The sequence below is a fragment of the Sus scrofa genome, chromosome 14, assembly GCF_000003025.6.
Source record: "Sus scrofa isolate TJ Tabasco breed Duroc chromosome 14, Sscrofa11.1, whole genome shotgun sequence".
Classification (NCBI taxonomy): Eukaryota; Metazoa; Chordata; class Mammalia; order Artiodactyla; family Suidae; genus Sus; species Sus scrofa.
In genome coordinates, this window is record NC_010456.5 from 113,804,466 (window position 1) to 113,821,246 (window position 16,781).

Here is a 16,781-nt window from a genome sequence, read left to right on the forward strand (position 1 = left end):
GAGCCTGACTAGTATCCATGAGGAGGAGGATTTGACCTCTGGCCCTGCTCAGTGGGTTAAGGATCCTGCGTTGCCGTGAGCTGTGGTGTAGGTCACAGTCAGGCTCGGATCCCACGTTGCTGTGGCTGTGGCATAGGCCAGTGGCTTCAGCTCCAATTAGACCCCTAGCCCGGGAACCTCCATATGTCTCGGGTGCAGCCCTAGGAGAAAAAAAAAAAGTCTGGGCTTCGTTTTCTGGTGAGACATTTGCAGACTTTCTGGGGTCTGGGGTGGGGAGGATGGCAGAGCCTGAGTGCTTCGGCAGGAGGCTGCAGGAAAAGCCCTTTCCTGGTGTTTATCCCAGAACAAAGTGATGAAAAGGAGGCCTCCCGGTCTTGGGGGGCCAAGACAGGAGGGCTGGGTAGAGGTGGGTTGTATTTGTGGCTTTGTAGCTTACGCACACTCCACCAAAGGCAAACCTTTGAGGTACACGTAGCGATGACTGTTGGGGTCAAAGCAGACATGATCTGCTGCTCTATTTTCAAAGCGTAAACCCAGTCCCACCATCATCCTGCTCTCTGGGACCAGCACAACCTCCTCCCCTCTGCCCCCACTCTCATCCCTCTGCAGACCAATCTCCGCTTAGCAACTTGGATGCGCTTTTAAAAATGTGAACCGGATTTTTCCACTTCAATGTGTAAACCCTCCAATGACTTCCTCTCTCATGCTTGGACTAGAAACCCCAACTCCTTCCTGCTACTTAGAAAAGCCCAACGGGACCCGACCCTGTCTGCAGTCTGACCACATCAGGGACCACTCTGCTCTAGATGGAAGGACCTCTCCTACCTTAACTTCTCACTTGCTGCTCCCACAGCATGGGGACACTTCCCCCCCAGGTCTTCATGTCTTGTGCACCCACCCATGCACGGTGGCCACGCCCACCTCTGCCTTTCTCCTCCCAGCACCAGCACCCAGTATAACCGACCCCAAAGCCCTCCTGAGTCTTGGAAATGCTCCTTTGTCAGCCCTCACTAGAATATGTAAGCTTCATGAGACCAGGGAGCCTGAGGGTCAAGGGACAGTGAGTGAATGGCCCATAGTAGGTGCTCAAGGAAATACTCAGAGAAAGAACGCGTGAACAAACAACTGAATGAGCTGCTCAGGGGCCTTCTGGAGAAAAAATTCTTTATGCACATTGTTGCCAGGGCTGCAGCCTGGAAAAAGAAGGCGAAATGGGCGGGGAGGAGGGTGGAAGTGGGGGGGGAGGGGAGGGGAACACCTCTCATTCTCTGCTGCGAGGTCACCCAGGGTGGAGTCAGGAGGTACTCCCCTCAGTGTGGGCTTCCTTCCAGGCCTGGCGCTCCTTGATCTTCACTTTGAAAGGATCTATCTGCAGGACCAAACTGGGGTTGCCCACGAGACAGGGTAGCTGCCCATCATCTGGGAGCTCCAGGTCGAACCTCTGCAGCAATCCAGCCGTGAAGAGGAAGAGCTCCTGGCGGGCTAGCATCTCCCCTACGCAAGAGCGGGGTCCTGCTCCGAAGGGCAAGTAGCTCAATGATGGTGAGATGAGCTGGGTTCCCGTGGGGTCCAGGAAGCGCTCTGCGGACATGCGGAGGCATCAGTGGGGAGCCAGGGCAGGAGGAGATAGAGGAGTAGACAGCCAGACTACTGAGAAGGCGGACAGCCTGACTTGGCGGGGTCGGGGGTGGGGCAGGGGTGGGGCGGTCTGAGGAGAGATACAACCCTGCCCTAGGTCGCCCTGAATCACACAGAGGAGAATGAATATTCCAGAATATTCCAGAAGGATGGAAAGAAGGTGTATTAGCAGATGAAAATGCCACCATCCCAGGGGAGAGGGAGACATGCCTGGAGGGCTTCTTAGAGGAGGAGATTTGAGATTGGTGGAAGGAGAAAGTGGGAACCCCAGCTGCAAAGAATCTGGGTAAGTCTAGGGTAAAAGGGCAGGGTCAACAGGTCCCATAGTTGGAGTCAGGAGTTTTCTAGCAGCCAACTTGGCAGAGGGCAAGTGCTGCTGGAGCGGGGGGTTACAGAGACCAGGCTGGCTGTGTGGCCGGGGAGCAGCCAGCTCCCCCACACTCCCCCAAAGAACAGGAACTCACCAGGCATGAACAGGTCGGGCCGGTGCCACTCCTTCTCATTGTGATGCAGTGCCCACAGATTGACGACGACATCTGTGTCCTTGTCAATGGTAAATTCGCCAATGCTGCCCCAGAGAGGGAGGGGAGACCATGGAGTCTTGCCCAGCCCCAAGCCTCCATGGTCCCCCAACCCTGGGGGAAAGAGCCTTTTACCCCCTCATGTCCACTCCCTCATCTTTTCCTCAGCTTCTGCCAGATGCACTATGAATCCAGGCCTCTTTTCCTGGCCGGCACTAATGCATCAACCCATGCGGGTATGTCAGGGTAGGTGGGTATGCGGGTTGAGCTGGTGCGAGAACGTGCGGTACAGCAATTGGATTGGGTTGGGACAGAACGCACCCACGTCTTTCATCCCAGACCACATATCTCCTGGGCAGCTTCTGAGGGAGGTCAGAGAGACCTGTGGATTAGTCAGTGGGTGGCAGCGGGTGGCAGATACCTCGGTCAATAGGCTCATGGGTGGGATGATTGATAGTGGTTGACTGTAGGTTGACCAGCCACTGATGGGTGGGGTGATGGAGGAGGGACCACGTGGGCTGAAAAGGAGCCCTGAATGCATCACAGGGCTGGATGTTACCGGGAGGAAAGCACACCTGGAGTCAATGATAGCCCTGTGGGGGATGAGCGTAGGGGACACAGGCCGGAATCGAAGCACCTCTCGGATGGTGGCCTCCAGGAGGACAAGTTGGTTCCGGTCGCTGATAGATGGGGCACGATTGAAACCAATATTCTGGTCGATAGCATCCTGGATCTTCTTCCTCAGCTGAGGGCCAAGAACAAGGTGGATGTGACCAGGGTGTGTGAGCCCAGAAGCACTGAATGCAAGGGCTTAGAAGAATCCCATGGTCACATCCAGAGAAGCTGGCCTGGACCCTTCCCAGTGGTGACTCTGGAGGCCAGGCTTTGCTCCCAGAAGATAAGGCAGCTCCACCCTAGGGCCAGAGCCAACCACTGCTTGAGTAGGGGGTTCGACAGCCCAGCCATCCTCAGAGAAGTCCTGAGGGTATTGCCCGCCCTCTCCCTCTATAGCCAGAGGTGAGTCTGGCTGGGGTGAGGAATGGCTGGGAAGGCTGGGGTAGGAAGCTCACCAGAGGATAGTGTAGCAGGAAGGCCACGATCCACTTTACCACAGAGGCAGAAGTCTCCACACCGGCCCCAAAGATGTCCGCAACAGTGGCGAGCATGTGTCTGTCTGAAAGCAGCTTTAAATTGTGGTCTGGGCCACCAGTGTTACTTTCTGCGTTCGTCTTGGCTTGGATCATTATGTCCAACAAGTTAGTGATGGAGTTTCTGCTGTAGTTCTCCTGATTGGGCGAGATTGGGAGACAGTGATGAGGAAGGAGCCCCATCTGCAGCCCCTGCCATACCCACCCCCTGGCAGAAACAAAGACTTCTTCCACTTGGAAGTGAGGGAGCGGAGTAAGGCTAGTCAGGACCTGTGAGCTTGTGGAAGTAGGAGGAAGCACTGAACCCTCTTTAAATTGGGAGGTGTGGGTGGGCCCCTCCTAGGATCTTCTTCGATTCCTCACCCCTGTTCATTATTTGTCAGTTTTTATTGAGCCCCTACTATGTGCCAGGCTCCCTCCTAGGTGCTGGAGCTCCTACAGTGTCCAAAATGAACCCAAGCCTGCTCTCAGGACACTTTCAACCTAATTCGTCATCTCTCCTGCTTCATCACCACCTACCTTACGGTTTTCAAGGATTTCCCGCAGCAATTCGTTTCGCATTCTAACACACTGCTTCATGTTTTCCAGAGTTTGGCTGGGTAAAATCTGCAAAGTAAAAATGTCAAAGTCTACCTTTCTGTCTCTGGAGAGTCCCCACTCTAACCTCAACCTTTAGCCAGAATGGAAGGCCGGATAGGGACTCAGGATGGGACCATCAGTGACAACTAGGACATTTTTAAACAAAGGAGGCCGGAGCCACCTCCACTTGCCCTTCCCCATTCAGTCAGCGTCCAGCACTGATGGAGGGTTTACTTAGTAGTGAAAGAGGATACGGCTTTTTGGAGCTGGAATTCTCACCTATGTGGGGACAATAAAACCTGTTCCCAGGGGAACACGTGATGAATGCATGTGGGAGTGTCACTCTCGGCAGAAGGCAATTGGTAAATGAACGAGAGCCATTATCATGAGTATTAAAATGCATGATTTAAAGGCTTAACCTAGTTCCATAGAGAAGCGGCAAGGTTTTAAGAGAGAAGGTAGAGGTCCCTGTAGCGGAGGTGGTCAGTAAAAAGGTGGGTCTGGAACTGAACCATAGAGGAAAGAAAAACTGGGGATGCTGTCAGGGTCTGCTGAGATCCCCACAGTGGGGCCCAGCCTTATTCTCACCCTAATTCCAGGGAACATGTCATACAAAATTTCCTTGCCCACAGCATCCAGGATGCCATCATTGAAATTCACTATGGCCTGCAGCGCGGGATCCCCCTTCTTGAAGGAGAAGTTGAAGCAGATAAAGCTGACTATGTTGGTCATCGCCAGAGAGAGAGGCTGGGCCAAATCAATGGACTCTCCATTCCGTGTGGCCAGGAAATCGCACAGTACTTTGATTTCTTGATTAACTGAGGGGAGAGAGGGGGATGAGGGTGGGGGAATGGGTAGCACCCTCCCTCTCCACCAGCTCCAGCGCAGTCAAAGATGGAGAGCAGATGTCCGCTAGATGGCAGCAGTAGCCAAGAAAACGCTAGATGGAATCCCCCCCTCCCCCGCTCGATCCTCTTCCTCCCCAGCCCCCTCTTCCCTCCAGCAGCCCAGGGCCGGCTGGGCACTCACTGATGTTCTCCAGCTTCAGGTTGCCACCCTTGAACAGGGAAAAGGTGCTCAGTGCCAGCTTCCGATGCAGCTGCCAGGAGGTACCATGGTCGGCGAAGGCAATCCCCTTTTGGTTGTCTGACAGGATGTCTAGAGTCATCTTTGGAAAGCAGGAAAGGACACAGCCATCAGACTCCATCCACTCGCCCTCTCCCAGGGCCTCCTGCACTCATTCCCCTTCCTGAGGAAGAAGGCAGGTCCCTGCCGTGCTGGCCTCCGTGTGGGGCCACCCTGCTGTGCTCCACCATGACCAGAAGGCCTTGGCAGGACAGGGCCCAAGGGCCCACTATCCCCACCTCCATCAGAGAGACAGAGGGAGGAAAGTATCCTGACTTCGAATGCAGAGGTCCTGGGATTCAGGTCAGTGACAAGGTGTCCTCTTGGCCTCTCTTTTCTTTCTTTCTTTCTTTTTTTTTTTTTTTTTTTTTTTTGCCATTTCTTGGGCCGCTCCCACAGCATATGGAGGTTCCCAGGCTAGGGGTCGAATCAGAGCTGTAGCCACTAGCCTACGCCAGAGCCACAGAGCGGGATCCGAGCCGCGTCTGCAACCTACACCACAGCTCATGGCAACGCCACATCCTTAACCCACTGAGCAAGGCCAAGGATCGAACCTGCAACCTCATGGTTCCTAGTCGGATTCGTTAACCACTGAGCCACAACGGGAACTCCATTGGCCTCTCTTTTCTCATCAGTTTCTGACCAGGGAAGACAGCTGCGGATGGGATCAGCTCGAGTTGATGGGAGCAGGAGCTGGTGCGCTCGCAGAGGTTGAGGACAACCCAGTCCCTGGCCTTTCTCTGGGCCCTCCAGGTGGGTGCTAAACATACAGCAGCTCAGCCCCCTTTCCTTAGCCTCCCATTGCCAGGCCATGTGCCCCTCACAGGGCCACGTCTGGAGTGTACACATGTCCACTCGGTCTGGCCTTGGGCCAAGCTGCCTCTTCCCAGAGGCAACCCCCCCAACCATGAAGGTCCCTAACCTCCCCTCTTCTATCCCCTCACCTGCAAGCCCCATCTGACTAGCCCCCTCCTTCCTCTTGGCCCCAGAGAAAAGAGCTCAGCAGAATTGGAAGGGAGCTAGCTGGCCTGCAGACCTGGCTGGGTGGTCCATGGGAAAATGAGTCAGCCCTTTTCTGATCGAAGATGAGCAGCCAGGCGGGCCTTGCCTGGGAGATTCAAGGGAGGACTCACAGGCAGGTGTGGGGCGGGGGAGGCGTGGGAAGTGTTCCTGGGTGGTTAGCTCTCACTCCCTCCTCCCCCAGGAGGAACGCAGAAGCTAGTGGGAAGGATCTTCAGCATCCTTCCTCCAAGTGCTTCCGGAGGTCAGTCCCTGGGGACTGGAGCTGCTGGGGAAAGCTCTTGGGAAACAGCGATCCCAGCCCTCCAAGAGTTAGGGTACTTCTCCCTCATGACTCCCTATAGAGGACAGCATTTTCCACATGAAGGACAGCATTCCTAAAGGCTGGTTATTGAACACTTACTGTGCTGGGCTTTGGGCTAAGTGCTTTCTTTTCTTTCTTTTTTTTTTTCTTCTTGTCTTTTTGCCTTTTCTAGGGCTGCTTCCCACGGCACATGGAGGTTCCCAGGCTAGGAGTCAAATCAGAGCTGTAGCCGCCGGCCTATGCCACAGCCACAGCAATGAGGGATCTGAGCCGCGTCTGCAACCTACACCACAGCTCATGGCAACACCGGATCCTTAACCCACTGAGCAAGGCCAGGGATCGAACCCGCAACCTCATGGTTCCCAGTTGGATTCGTTAACCACTGCGCCACGATGGGAACTCCCTGGGCTAAGTGCTTTCTATGCACGATGTCAGTTGGTATAGGAAGACTAGGCTCGGAGAGATCATCATCCAGTTCAGGGGTGAGATGACCGTTGTGAGGGCTCTCTGACCCCCTCAAACCACCACTCCCACCCACCCTCCCTCCTGGGGAGCTCAGAAAATGTCTTTCTTTAATTCTTCCTGCCTAGTTTAGAGGCTGGGTGGGCCCCAAAGGGTCCCCACCCACAGCCCCATAGGTCTGTTTTTGAAAGAATCACAGGTTGTTAGAGTTGGAAGGTTCATTCGAGGCATGACCTTGGCTGAAAGACTCAACCTCCCCAGGGGGTGGTGAGAGAGCAGGGATGATGGGCACTGCTTACCACTCTGGGCCGCCCGGAGAATTCCTTGCCCTTCTTGAGAAGCACCTCCTTGGCCAGCTGGTGGTCACCAATTACCACGGTAGTCTTGGAACCCAGACGAAAGGAGAAGATGGGGCCATATTTGTCCTGCAACTTGAAGAAGTTCATGTGCTGGTGGCCACGTCTGGGTAGGAATGGCAGGCTGCCCACCACGGGCAGGACTGGGAGACTCCTGGGGTACTTGGCACCAGAGCCCTTGGTCTTAGGCCAAAATAAATAGGTGAGGGTGAGCAAGAAGAAAACCAAGAGCACCCACATGGTGGCCAGGTGGCGGCAGGCAGGACAGACAGCTCTGGAGTGTCTTCAGCCACTTAGGGTGCAAGGAGCCCTTTTTAAAGGCTGCCCTGATCTTCACCTTGACTTTATGTTATCGCTTGCCTTGTGGAAGTTTATTCTGGAGCACAGCCAGACCGGAGCCCTCTCCTAGAATGGGGAGAGGAGTGGAGGCCTCCTCAAGAACTGGCTCAACTTCAGGGCAAGCCTCTAGGGGTGGGGCTAGGTAAGGGGCTGCGGCTGGTCCTGCCCCTCCTCCCTGTCCAGTAACTCCGGAGTGTGCCAGAAGCAAATGGTATCTGGGTCAGCGATCAAGGCTTGGGACTTTCTGTGTTGTAAAATCTCAATCAATAGACAGCTGACACTGTCAGGAGTGTTATAACTAGCAGGGATATTGTCAAAGATATTCTATCCATTCTTATCATTTAACAGCTGAGGAAAGTGAGGCCCTCAAAGGCAGGCTTGCATAAGGTCACACAAGACGGTAATGACAAGAACCCAGGTCTCCTGATTCCTGTTTTGCTGCTTTTTCAAGGGGGGAGTGAAGCCCTTGGGTTGAGAGCATGTGCCCTAGAATCAGATAGGTTTGGGCTGAAACTCTTGTTTGACCTCTACATGTTTTAAAAAAAATTTTTTCCCCTTCTTTTGGCCAGTGGCTTGATGTGGGAATCTCAGTTCTCAGACCAGGGTTTGAAAGTTCCCAGCTGCAGCAGTGAGTGCTGAGTCCTAACCACTAGATCACCAGGGAACTCTCTAAATAAACTTTTTATTAAAAATAATTTTGTGGAGTTCCCGTCGTGGCACAGTGGTTAACGAATCCGACTAGGAACCATGAGGTTGCGGGTTCGATCCCTGCCCTTGCTCAGTGGGTTAAGGATCCGGTGTTGCCATGAGCTGTGGTGTAGGTTGCAGACGCGGCTCGGATCCCGCGTTGCTGTGGCTCTGGCATAGGCTGGCAGCTACAGCTCCAATTCGACCCCTAGCCTGGGAAACTCCATATGCCGCGGGAGCGGCCCAAGAAATAGCAAAAAGACAAAAAAAAAAAAAAATAATTTTGTCATTAGAGTTCCCATCATGGCTCAGTGGTTAACGAATCTGACTAGTATCCTTGAGGACGTGGGTTTGATCCCTGGCCTCGCTCAGTGGGTTGGGGATCCTGCCTTGCCATGAGCCGTGCTGTAGGCCAGTGGCTACAGCTCCAATTGGACCCCTAGCCTGGGAACCTCCATATGTCGTGGGTGCAGCCCTAAAAAAAAGACAAAAAAAGACAAAAAATATATAGCTTTATTATCTTAAAAATATATACCATAAAATTTACCATTTTAAATGTAAATTTACCATTTTAAATGTACAATTCAATAGCATTAAATATAATTACAATGCTGTATATTGTAACTATATATACACCACACCACCACATCACCATAATCTACTTCCAAAATTGTTTTCATTACCCCAAACAGAAAGTGTATCCACTGAGCAATAACTGCCCCTCCCCCCCGCCCCTGTGACCTCTCATCGACTTTGTTTCAATGATTATGCCTATTTTGCATAAAGGGAATCATGTAATACTTGGTCTTTTGTGACTGGCTTATTTCACTTAGCATAGTGTTTTTGAGGTTCATCATGTGAAGCAGAACTTCATTCCTTTTTATGACCGAATAATATTCTATTATTTGGATATACCACATTTTCTTCATCCATTCCTCACTTGATGGGCAGTTAAGTGGTTTCCACTTTGGGCTGATGTGAATCATGCTGCTGTGGACATGGTGCACGTGTATCTGTTTGGGTCCCTGTATTCAATTTTGGGGGGTATGGATGAGTGTGGAATTGTTGGGTATAGACAAATGTGGAATTGTTGGGTCAAATAGTAACTTTACGGTTACTTAGCTCTTGAAAGTTTGTTTCCTCCTCTGCAATGGAAATAATGACAGATACTTCTCAAGGCTGTTGTACTTCTCAAGGAGATAATGTACATAAAAGTGTTGCCTGGCAGGAAGTTAAGTGCTCATTCAATATTTACTCCTAAGGAGTTCCCGTTGTGGCGTAGTGGTTAATGAATCTGACTAGGAACCATGAGGTTGCGGGTTCGATTCCTGGCCTTGCTCAGTGGGTTAAGGATGCGGCGTTGCTGTGAGCTATGGTGTAGGTCGCAGCCGTGGCTCCGATCCCGCATTGCTATGGCTCTGGTGTAGGCCAGTGGCTGCAGCTCTGATTCGACCCCTAGCTTGGGAACCTCCATGTGCTGCGGGAGTGGCCCAAGAAATGGCAAAAAGACAAAAAAGAAAAAAAAAATTACTCCTTTTATGATACCAAAATGGCCTTTGTGTTTCTGAGCTCTTATTAGTAGATCTTCCTGACAGACAAAATCCTCATCTTCTGCTGCAATCAAACCTTCAGTGGCTCAGTCAGTATTTAATCAATGATATGATAACACCAGATAAGAGCCCCAGTCCCAAAGGAGGGGACACTCCTGGTGTCATCAGAGAAGATGTGGGTCCTCAACGCAGGCAGCCTCCCTAAGTGAACCTCAAAAGGTGAGAGACGGAATTTCAACCCCTCTCGGGGGTGAGCTGCCAGTGTCTGTACTTTGGGGAGTATGGACCAGCGTGAGGGCTGCTGGAATTAGGCAGGAAGGCAGAAGGTAGGGGACTTGATGGTGTCCCTAAGGCCTTGTAAACCAGACTTTCTGCTGGCCCACTTCTTCAACAGTTCAAGTGTTGTTCTGACTTTTAGGGCCATTTGTGGTCAGAGATATGAGCTGGGGTAGTCTTCATGAAAGAAAGGAGATTTGAGCTAAGCCTTGAAGGAGCGTTAGGAGTATTTTTATTAAAAATAGTTTTGTTGTTAAAGTTCCCATCATGGCTCAGTGGTTAACGAATCTGACTAGTATCCTTGAGGACGTGGGTTTGATCCCTGGCCTCGCTCAGTGGGCTGGGGATCCTGCCTTGCCATGAGCCGTGCTGTAGGCCAGTGGCTACAGCTCCAATTGGACTCCTAGCCTGGGAACCTTCATATGTCGTGGGTGCGGCCCCAAAAAAGAGACAAAAAAAGACAAAAAATACATAGTTTTATTATCTTAAAAATATATACCACAAAATTTACCATTTTAAATGTAAATTTACCATTTTAAATGTACAATTCAATAGCATTAAATATAATTACAATGCTGTATATTGTAACTATATACACACCACACCACCACAGGCAGAGGTGTGAGGAGGTGGGGAGGGGGGCACTGTTGGAAGGGAGAGCAGCAGAGTCAGATGTGTGGGAGCTAGTAGGGACCTGAGGTGGGGGGGATGATGATGGCCCTGATGGCAGATGTGACGGAGGTGTGCTGTGTGGGGTCCCAAGAGATAAGATCTGATAGGTACATCGACTCAGACTCTGGAGCCCTGTATGCAGAGCTAGGGAGGGTGGAGGAAAGTTCTGCAGTGGGGAAGTGACAAGGGGACCGTGGGACTTTAGGAGGGTGGATCTGGCATCAGTGCCAGGCTGGACTGCATGAGGCCCAGTTTGACAGCTGGGCGAGTAGTGGGGAGGTCTGAGTCCTGTGATCCAGGCAGGGGCCTAAGTGGAGTCAACCAGCTGGTAAAATAGGAATGAGTACTTTCTGTTTCTAAAGTGAATGCTGGGAGTTCCTGTCATGGCTAAGTGATTAACGAATCCAACTAGGAACCATGAGGTTGTGGGTTCCATCCCTGGCCTTGCTCAGTGGGTTAAGGATCCAGCATTGCCATGAGCTGTGGTGTAGGTCGCAGACAAGGCTCAGATCCCGAGTTACTGTGGCTGTGGTGTAGACTGGCGGCAGCAGCTCCGATTAGACCCCTAGCCTGGGAACCTCCATATGCTGCGAGTGCAGCCTTAGAAAGGACAAAAAAAAAAAAAAAAAAAAAGGGCAAAAATAAAGTGAATGCCAGGATGATTCTGTGACAAGCCACCTCCAATCACAAATAAGAAACAGGAATTTAAAAAAACTATTGTTTTAATCCTTTTCACTGTATTGTAAAAATTATATATGATAATTGCAAAAAATATGGAAAATGTAGGTAGCTTAAAAAAAAAAAAATTAAAATTGTGAGGGAGTTCCTGTTGTGGCTCAGCAGTAATGAACCCGACTAGTAACCATGAGGATGAGGGTTCAATCCCTGGCCTTGCTCAGTGGGTTAAGGATCCAGCGTTACCGTGAGCTATGGTGTAGGTCTCAGGCATGGCTTGGATCTGGCATTGCTGTGGCTGTGGTGTAGGCTGGCAGCTGTTGCTCCAATTTGACCCCTAGCCTGGGAACTTCCATATGCCTTGGGTGTGCCCTAAAAAAAAGCAAATATATATATATATATATATATATATATATATAAATAAATAAATAAATAAAAATAATATACGAAAATAAATAAAATAAAATAAAATTTTGAAACTTTTTTTTGGCTACGCCATGTGGAAATTCCTGTACCAGGGATTGAACCTACACTATAGCAGCGGCAATGCTGGATCCTTAACCCACTCAGCCACCAGGGGACTCCTGAAACATATTTTTTAACCTCATGAGGCCATATTGCATTTTTTTTGGCGTGGATATTTTTCTATGTCATTAAAATCTTTTTTTTTTTTTTGTCTTTTTGCCATTTCTTGGGCCGCTCCCGTGGCATATGGAGGTTCCCAGGCTAGGGGTTGAATTGGAGCTGTAGCCACCGGCCTACGCCAGAGCCAGAGCAATGCAGGATCCGAGCCGCGTCTGCGACCTACACCACAGCTCACAGCAACGCTGGATCGTTAACCCACTGAGCAAGGGCAGGGATCAAACCCGCAACCCCATGGTTCCTAGTTGGATTCGTTAACCCCTGCGCCATAACAGGAACTCCTAAAATCTTTTCTATAACATTAGTTTTAATGGCTGCATGTTCTTTCATTGTCTTATGTATTTCATATGTATACCATAGCTTAATTGACCCTGTATTGTATTATTGGATATTTTAAGTTGCTTCTATTTTTGTGTTTGTTGTTGATATAAACAAGACTAAGGAATAGCCTTGTGGTGAAACCTTTGCGCATAATTGTTAATGTTTTCTTAGGATAGAATCCTGAAAATGCAATTGGTCAAAGGCCATGTATACATATTTTAAAAACTTTTGAAAATACTGAATTATTTATGAGATGCATCATATTTAATAGATTACTTGATATCCCATCAGTCTGAGAATAATACTAACTTATCAGAGTGTCTTCTTTTAATGCAGAATTGCATTCTCTGTAATTTACTTAAGATTTTTTTCCTTTGCATCTCTAGTCATAATGAAAAATTGAGTTGTAGTTTTCTTATTCATGCATTGCCAAGTTTTGCTGTTATGATTTTGTCAGTTATATAAAGCTACTGAACAAACTTTCAATCTTTTTTGTCCTAAGCAGATTAAATAGCACGGGATTTATTTATTCTTTGAAGCTCTACAGAAAGGCGCGAGCATGAGAAGTTTTTTGTTTTTTGGGTTTTTTGAGAGCTAATTCTGTAACATAATTTTCCAGTTTCTTCAGTAGTTATTGGTCTCCTCAACTCTTCTGGGTCTTTCTTAATCAGTTTTGGCAATTAATATTTCTTCTTTTTTCTTTTTTCTTTTTTTTCTGTGTCTTCTGAGCCAGGGATCAAACCCAAGCCATAGCTATAACCAGAGCCACGGCAGTGACAACCCTGGGTCTTTAACCCACTGAGCCACAAAGGAACTCCAAGCAATTAATATTTCTTAAAATTGTATGTTTTCTGGGAGTTGTCTTGTGGTGCACTGGGTTAAGGATCTGGCATTGTCATGGCAATGGCTTGGATTCCTGTTGTGATCCAGGGGTCCAGCCAAAAAAACAAATTTACGTTTTCTATTTTTCTTGACTTATAAGGAGTTTTATTAATTTTGGGGATCAGTTATTTAATTAGGTTTTTGTATGAGGTTTGGAACACCAACTTGTGAGGATAAATTCCATTTGTGAGGGCAAACACAGAGTGAAGGTAGTCTATTAATATTTTTAATGACTCTCCCCTTGGGTTTGTTCCTCAAGTCTTTGTTGTGGTCTTATCTTTTTTGGGGGTGGTCTTTTTGCCTCTTCTAGGGATGCTCTGACGGCATATGGAGATTCCCAGGCTAGGGGTCCAATTGGAGCTGTAGCTGCCAGCCTACACCAGAGGCACAGCAACGCAGGATCTGAGCTGCGTCTATGACCTACACCACAGCTCACGGCAACGCTGGATCCTTAACCCACTGAACAAGGCCAGGGATCGAACCCGCAACCTCATGGTTCCTAGTCGGATTCGTTAACCATTGTGCCACGATGGGAACTCCTGTGGTCTCATCTTGTTCTTGATGTTGACAAATGATCAAGGCAGAGCATCTTGTATAAGTTTGTACTAGAATTCAGAGTGAAAGCTTGTATGAATTTTACTTCCTTTGCTGCCCTGTTTTCCTTGTTCCTTATCAAAAAGACCCAAGATCTCCTAGGACTGAAACTATGACCTGGGAATTCCATTCTTAGGTGTATAACCAACAGAATGTGCACATACATTCACCAAAAGGCATGTCCAAGAGTGTTCTTAGCAGCACTATTTGTAAAACTCCCAAACTAGGAAAACCCCAGATATTTATGGATTGTAGAATGGATAACTTGTCACACATTATAAGTGGAATACGACACAGACATGTGAAGGAATGAACGGCAACTGCACGCACCAATATGGATGAACCGCCCAAACATAATACTGAGGGAAGGAACCAGACTTAGAAGAATGTGTAATGTATGATTTTGTTTATATACAATCAGAACACATCAAACTATCTCTGGTAATAGACGTCAGGACGGTGGTCGCCCCTCTGGGGTGGTTAGTGACTGAAAGAGGACTCAAGGCAGGGATCTGAGGAGCAGGTGATGTTCTGCTTCTTCTTTTTTTTTTTTTTTTTTTTGTCTTTTGTTGTTGTTGTTGTTGTTGTTGTTGTTGCTATTTCTTGGGCCGCTCCCGTGGCATATGGAGGTTCTCAGGCTAGGGGTCGAATTGGAGCTGTAGCCACCAGCCTACGCCAGAGCCACAGCAACTCGGGATCCAAGCCGCGTCTGCAACCTACACCACAGCTCACGGCAACGCCGGATCGTTAACCCACTGAGCAAGGGCAGGGACCGAACCCGCAACCTCATGGTTCCTAGTTGGATTCGTTAACCACTGCACCACGACGGGAACTCCCCCGATGTTCTGCTTCTTGATCTGGCTTCTGGTAACACAGGGAGGTAGGTTCACTTTGAGTGGGACACCAATTATTTGTGTGTATGTTATACTTAATAAGAGTTTGCCTTTAAAAGTTGGGTGTCTATTGAGTTTGTGACCTACCTGAGAGTGCATCCAACATTTGCATGGATGTATAAATATACATTTTTTTTTTTCCCCCAGAGAGAGGATCTACAGCTTGCTTCTCAAAAATTTCACCCATTGCCTCAGGGTTCCCTGTAGACCTCATTTCCTCCCATCTCTATCTTGCTTCATGATTTTTCTACTCCACCCATCCTCCAGCTGCTTCTCTCCCTCTCTCCAAAACCTTTCCTCTGATCCCTCTGGCATTCTCTTTCTAGAACAAGTGTATTTCTTTGTGTTCCTCATCTGGCTATAGAATGTTCTCTATACCTCTGAACTCTTCTCTCGGGACAGCCTTTCCCCAGCTGTCCTTTTTTTTCCTTCCGGTTTTATTGAAGTATAATTGACATAGAGCACTGTGTAAGTTTAAGGTACAGAGCAGAGGGTTTTCACTTACATACATCATGAAATGATGACCACAAGCTTAAACATCCATCCTTTCACATAGATACAAATTAAAGAAATAGAAAAAAAATTTTTTTCCTTGTCATGAGAACCCTTAGGATTTACTCCCTCTCTCTCTGTTTTTTTTTGGCCCTGACCGCAGCATGTGGAAGTTCCTGTGCCAGAGATCGAACTCACACCATAGCAGTGACTCAGGTGTTGGAGTGATAATGCCAGATCCTTAACCTGCTGTGCCACAAGAGAACTCCAGGATTTACCCTCTTAAAAAACCACTTTCATATGTAACTTACAGCATTGTTAATTATATTTGTCATCTTGTACATTACATCCTAGTATTTATTTATCTTATAACTGGAAGTTTGGACCTTTTGACCACCTTCATCTAATTCACTCTCCCTCTACCCCACCTCTGATGACCACGTATCTGATCTCTTTCTCTAGGAGGATTTTTTTTCTTTTTTTTGTCTTTTTGCCATTTCTTGGGCCACTTCCGCGGCATATGGAGGTTCCCAGGCTAGGGGTCTAATTGGAGCTGTAGCCGCCAGCCTACGCCAGAGCCACAGCAACGCCAGATCTGAATCGTGTCTGCAACCCAACACCACAGGTCACAGCAACGCCGGATCCCTAACCCACTGAGCAAGGCCAGGGATTGAACCCGCAACCTCATGGTTCCTAGTCAGATTCGTTAACCACTGAGCCACGATGGGAACTCTTTTTTTTTTTTTTTTTGGAGGTTTTGTTTGTTTGTTTTTGAAGTATAATTGGCCTACACCACTATGTTAGTTTCAGTTATAGAGGGTACTGATTTGATATTTCTATGCATTTCAAAATGATCACCATGGTAAGTCTAATTACAATCTATTACTGTACAAAACTATTATGAAATTATTGACTATATTCCCCACACTGTACATTTCATACCTGTGATTCATGTATTTTGCAAGTGGAAGTTTGTACCTCTTAATCTCCCTCATCTACTTCATTCCTCCTCAGATCTCCCTCCCCTCTGGCAACCACCTGTTCATTCTTATAACTATGACTTTGTTTTGGTTTTATGTTTATTCATTTGTTTTGTTTTTTAGGTTCCACATATAAATGATATTATACTGTATTTGTCTTTCCCTGTCTGATTTTTTTCATTTGGCATAATACCCATTAAATCCATCCATGCTGTCCCAAATGGCAAGATTTCATTCTTTTTTATAGCTAAGTAGTGTGTTTGTGTGTATCACATCTTCTTTATCCATCCAGCTATCTTTGGGGGGGCTGAGCCCCCAGCATACAGAAGTTCCTGGGCCAGGGATCCAACCTGCACCACAGAAGCAATCTGAACCACAGCAATAACTATACCAGATCCTTAACCCGTTGCACTATCTGGGAACTCCTGTCCATCTATCTACTGATGAGCACTTAGGTAGCTTCGATATCTTGGCTATTGTAAATAATGCTGCAGTAAACATAGGGGTGTGTATTCTTTTCTAATTAGTGTTTTTGTTTTCTTCAGATAAGTTCCCAGGAGTGAAATTGCTGGATCATATGATTGTTCTATTTTAGTTTTTTGAGGGAAACCGGAATACTGTTTTC

The 16,781-nt window shown here is 48.2% G+C and overlaps 2 protein-coding genes across 2 annotated transcripts in view; one reads left to right on the top strand and one right to left on the bottom strand.

Annotated features, from left to right (window-relative positions):
- CYP17A1 (cytochrome P450 17A1) lies at window positions 1,151-15,980 on the bottom strand (the record flags this gene model as incomplete). The annotated part of the gene is given in 9 exon segments (NM_214428.1): window positions 1,151-1,581; window positions 2,103-2,206; window positions 2,735-2,904; window positions 3,230-3,445; window positions 3,827-3,913; window positions 4,475-4,704; window positions 4,916-5,054; window positions 7,097-7,414; window positions 15,941-15,980. Coding segments are annotated over 8 exon segments (1,530 nt in total). The 3' UTR covers window positions 1,151-1,294.
- BORCS7 (BLOC-1 related complex subunit 7) overlaps window positions 4,903-16,781 on the top strand; it is a 39,188-nt gene continuing 27,309 nt past the window's right edge. Inside the window, exons 1-2 of the mRNA XM_013990481.2 lie at window positions 4,903-5,314; window positions 5,647-5,764. The gene's annotated coding sequence lies outside the window, so the exon portion shown is untranslated. The remainder of the gene's footprint in view (window positions 5,315-5,646; window positions 5,765-16,781) is intronic.